This window comes from Myotis davidii, unplaced genomic scaffold (assembly GCF_000327345.1).
Source record: "Myotis davidii unplaced genomic scaffold, ASM32734v1 scaffold524, whole genome shotgun sequence".
In the NCBI taxonomy this organism is placed as follows: domain Eukaryota; kingdom Metazoa; phylum Chordata; class Mammalia; order Chiroptera; family Vespertilionidae; genus Myotis; species Myotis davidii.
Window position 1 is genome coordinate 2,742,911 of NW_006299263.1, and position 4,744 is coordinate 2,747,654.

General features: G+C 53.4%; 1 protein-coding gene across 1 annotated transcript in view; it reads left to right on the forward strand.

Moving 5' to 3' along the window:
* The window catches only part of BLK (BLK proto-oncogene, Src family tyrosine kinase), a 54,882-nt gene that overhangs the window by 49,334 nt on the left and 804 nt on the right, over positions 1 to 4,744 (forward strand). The window contains exons 11-12 of the mRNA XM_006774781.2: positions 2,438 to 2,588; positions 3,799 to 3,962. Of these exons, the coding sequence (XP_006774844.1) occupies positions 2,438 to 2,588; positions 3,799 to 3,962 (315 nt within the window). The remainder of the gene's footprint in view (positions 1 to 2,437; positions 2,589 to 3,798; positions 3,963 to 4,744) is intronic.

Here is a 4,744-nt window from a genome sequence, read left to right on the forward strand (position 1 = left end):
AGCAGGAAGAAGTAAAGGGGTTGAAAGCCCATTTTCCTCTCTAGAGACAGCTCCCTGAAGTCACCCACTACATTGCTCTTACATCCTCCTGGCCACACCTGGCTGCAAGGGAGCTTGGGAAATGTAGTCTTCATTCTGGGCAACCATGATGGGAGGATGTGGGTTCTAACAATAAGGAAGAGAGGGAGAACGGATGGTGGTATGGAAAACCCAGAGAGTTTGCATGAATTCCATGTAGCATGGCAGGCAAATGTTTTGTGGTGACCTCGTTTCTTCCGCAGGAGGTGTCCACAAGCATCTTCTGAGGCAGGGGGGAAATGGAGAGGAGGCTCTTTCCTCCCCAGCGATTTTAGCTGAGGCCTCTCACTGGCAGGAAAACCCATCTGGGGGCCCTGAGTGTGTGTCTGTTAAAACTGGAACTCTCAGCAGAAAATCTGTGGTCAACCTGTGAGACATGTAAATGCACACACACATCCGGCTCCAGAAAGGAAACCTCCCGCCCACACACACACACCCCTTCCCCACCCTGAGGCCTTATCTGCTATTAGTATCGATGCAGAAACTGATGTCACCACACCCTTTTTCCACAGACAGGTTTGAGGAGGCTGGTGAGATGGTCTCGGAAAATTAGCGCTGGTAACCGGTTTCAAACCACATATGAGTGATAAACCCGTGGACTCCTTTCTTTTCCTTCTCTCGTTCTCTTCTGCCTTGTATTCAATCCCGTGTAAATCATGGGTCACCCAGGGGCAAAGGATGTGAAAAGCCACCTCAGTTCATCCCCAGGTATGGCCAAGATGCTGAGGGTTAAGAAACCCAAAACCAGAACCTCCCAGGTGATCAGCTTCTACACCATGTTCTGGTCATGCTAATACCTCATCATGGGTGCACATGCATGCACACATGCACACACAAACACTCAAACTCAATGCCCTCTGGGCGCGCCTTTTCCTGCTCTACAGGATGGAATGCAAAGCTCCCCTCCAACCACAACCCCAGGCGCAGCCACGGGGCAGCTCTCTGATGCCTTGGGAGCCTTTGCCCGGGCTCCTCTCTTCCCCGAATGCCTTTGACTCTCTTCTCACCTGGAAGAATCCTAATCAATGTTTATGACCCAAGTTAAGTGTCGTCTCTAGTAAATGTTCCCTGGACAGAGAAGTGCTAGAGAGCACTTAGCTCGTATGTTCTCGTTAGCATCATGCACGGTAGGTTCTTCTTGAAAGCAGATCTGGGTCCTACTCAACCTTTTTTCTTTCTTTCTCTCTTTCTCTCTTTCTCTCTTTCTTTCTTTCTTTCTTTCTTTCTTTCTTTCTTTCTTTCTTCCTTTCGTATTTCTAGTACTACTCGATACATATTTTTTAATGGGATGAGCGCTGCTAAATGCTACTCGATACTCAATACTTAGCTTTATAGTCCCTACAGTATCATACCAGTAAATGTGTGTTGATGGAATGATTTAGCAAAGGAATGAATTCATTCCTTCATGGATAAATCAATGCACTTGGAAATAGAAGGAGAGGTGGGATTAATCCCAGTGCTGGCTTCTTACTGCCACAGGTCTTAGATGATTAACTGGCTTTCTATGCTCTGCCTCAGTCTCTTCATCTGTCAATGGGAGTGCCGAGAATGACGCCTGAGTGAGTGTCCTTGGCTAAAGGAGACACGAGCAGCACAAACAGCTATTCCGGCCCAGCGCTGGTGACAGGGGACAGCCATGGAGTCTCCTCTTCTTTTCCTGCCTCTGTTCCATCGGGATTTGGCCCCTGCTCCCTGAGGTCCTGCCCTGGAGCGGTGCTGGGTTAGGCTCTCAGCCACCTGTCTCATTTAATGCTCACCTCCACTCTATGCCCTGGACACCCCTTTCCTGTGTTCCCATAAGTGCAGTGACAACTCAGGGAGCTTAAGCAACAGGCCAGGGGTCAACAACTCCAAACCAGGGCACCCTGCTCCAAAAATTGTGCTTCCAACAGGCCAAGAAAATGAAACGCTCCTCCCCTTCCCCTCTCCCTCCTGCCCTTTCCTTTTCTTCTCCCCTGCCCAGAGACCTCCCTTTTCTCCTGTCTTCATTCTGCTGTCTCCCTCCCCTGCAGACACCTGGAAGGAGAGGAGAGGTAGCCCCTAGCTCTGATGGCGGTGTCTCTGCCTTTCTGGGCTTTGAGGGGACAGGGGTGTGTAGCTTCTTCAGCTGAGGACAGTGGGAGCCTTTCTACTCCACCCAAGAACCTGCTCCTTCTCCAGCACCTCCACCCTCCATGCACCTGCCCAAGACAACAAACATCAAGCATTCCTTCCCTCCCCTTCCAGGCTGAGAGGATGAAGGATGCTTCTACAGAAGGATGCTTTTCCCCCATAGGGACTTTGTAGGGCACCCCAGATGGGCGAGGTCCTTGCATGGAGGTCCCCATGCTGCCCTTCACTTTGTGGCATGTTCCCCCAGATTGCCGAAGGAATGGCGTATATTGAGAAAATGAACTCAATCCACCGTGACCTCAGGGCGGCCAACATCCTGGTGTCTGAGACGTTGGGCTGCAAAATCGGTGACTTTGGCTTGGCCCGGATCATCGACAATGAATACACCGCCCAAGAGGGTGAGCAGAGACTCCCAACCACAGGGAGACCTTGGGACTTAACCTTCCCCAACTCCCAACCCCCCTTGGGCTTCTCCTCATCACTACATAGCAGAGCCCTGTGTGAAGAGATCAGAGAGCTGTGGGGTTTCCACAATTCTGGCCTTACCCTCAGGTGGGTCAGCTTTTCCCTAACTGCTCTGCAGAGCACTGGTGCCCTCTGAGGAATGGCTGTGTGAAGTAGGTCTGCAGATACTGCAAAGTCCATCCAGGGCTCCCTGGTGATTTCCGAGGCACACCAGCATATTAAAGGCACTGAGAAGTCCTGCAGGAAAGCCACTGTGTACATTTGCTTCACTCCTCCAAACTGATTTGAGCCCAGAATACGTTTCAACTTTATCATCTACTAACCTCCTGTAGAACTAGGGTTTCAAAGGACACACTTTAGAAGGCACTGCTCTCAAGTATGAGCAGCAAAACCTTATACCTGAATTAGATGTCCATAGAGCCCTTTAGTATAAATGAAGTAAAACTCCTCTTCACCAGGGGAATCGAAGGGGTCACATACATTTATCAAGCAGGCTGGCAAGCCATATCAGCTGAGCATGTTGATCAGTGGGTGCAGGAGAAGGATCAGTATGGCTCATCCCCTGAGGGACCTCAGGCTGGCTGGGGAGGTGGAGAACGCTAGGCGAGGTGGGAGCAGGCCGGGTGCTGAACCATGCCATCCGCTCTGAATGCTGATCAGCTGGCAGCCATCCGCAGGGCTTCGTGGGGCAGCAGCATTTGAATCCCCTCCTCACTGTGACTCTCAGAGATACATAAGTCATCATTTCCACTGTGCAGGGAAGGATTAACAGGCAGGGACAAGCTAAAGTGACTCGTCCAAGCCCTGAGTCCCTGTTATTCATAAGGCCAGGTCAGGGGGAAGGGGACGCCTCTGTCCAGATGGAAACAGGGGGTGGTTGCCCAGGGAAGCCCCCTGGGCACAGCCCTAAAGAGGGTGACCGGGGTGATGCTTGTGTCCCTATTGTCCTTTCATGCTGTGGCTCCCCATTGTCTGCACGCACTTGGCCATGCGTCCTAGTGAGTCTCAGTGACTCTCTGGACAAATACAAAAGCCCTGTAAGACACAGTCACTGTGGGGTGGGAGGAACAGGAAGAGCAGGAAGTGGAGTTGTGGGGTCAGTCAGCCATGGCCTCACGGAGCTGCTCATGGCTTTTCCCGCAGGGGCCAAGTTCCCCATCAAGTGGACTGCCCCGGAGGCCATCCATTTTGGGGTGTTCACCATCAAGGCGGACGTGTGGTCATTTGGCATCCTCCTGATGGAAATCGTCACGTACGGGCGGGTACCCTACCCAGGTAGGCAAGTTTATTCCCGTGGCAACTCTCGGGTCCCCTGCTGTCCTGGGTGGTTATGATGGCAGACAGCCCACCCTTGAGCCTGGAGTGCCCAAATGTATGTCAGAATGGAGTCTCGATGGTGGGGACAGTAACCAGGCATACCACCAGTCTGGAGGGGCAGGGGGGTGGGGCGGTGTTCTGCCCCCTTCTTTCAGCTGCCTCCTGCACACTCCCCACTGGGGATCTGCCCACAATCAAGGTACATGCCCTTGATCGGAATCAAACCTGGGACCCTTGAGTCTGCAGGCTGATGCTCTATCCACTGAGCCAAACCGGTTAGGGCTGTTCTGCCCCCTTCAACATCGCTCTTATCAACAGGGCCGCCTCCCCTTCCTCCCTGGGGCTGCATCAGCCCCCAAACCTGGAAATAAGAAAAGGTCAGGGTCTGACTCTTTTGCTCCCAGTTGGTTTGATCTCAGTGGAGGCCTGGGCCTTGGGAGTAGCCCCCCCACTCCCCCCCGTTGTAAAACCCGGGCCCCGCCCCAGTCAGAAGGGCCTGGGCCGCTGAGCAGTCTCTCCTAATGAATGGGTGGTGCGTTCTCCCCAAACACCTGCCCAGCTATCGAGCCATGCGCTTCGGCTGCGTGTCAGGCAGTCACAGTGGAGCCAGGTGGGGTCCCACCCGCGGAGGAACTGGCCGCACTGAGGACAAGCCCACAGCCTCATTGCCAGCGGCGCTCCGCGCAGTGAAAAGTACATAAAGGCCCGTTTCAAGGGGGCACCCGGCGGGCAGCCACGTCACCTGCGGGGGAGGAGACCGCGGTCGGTGCCT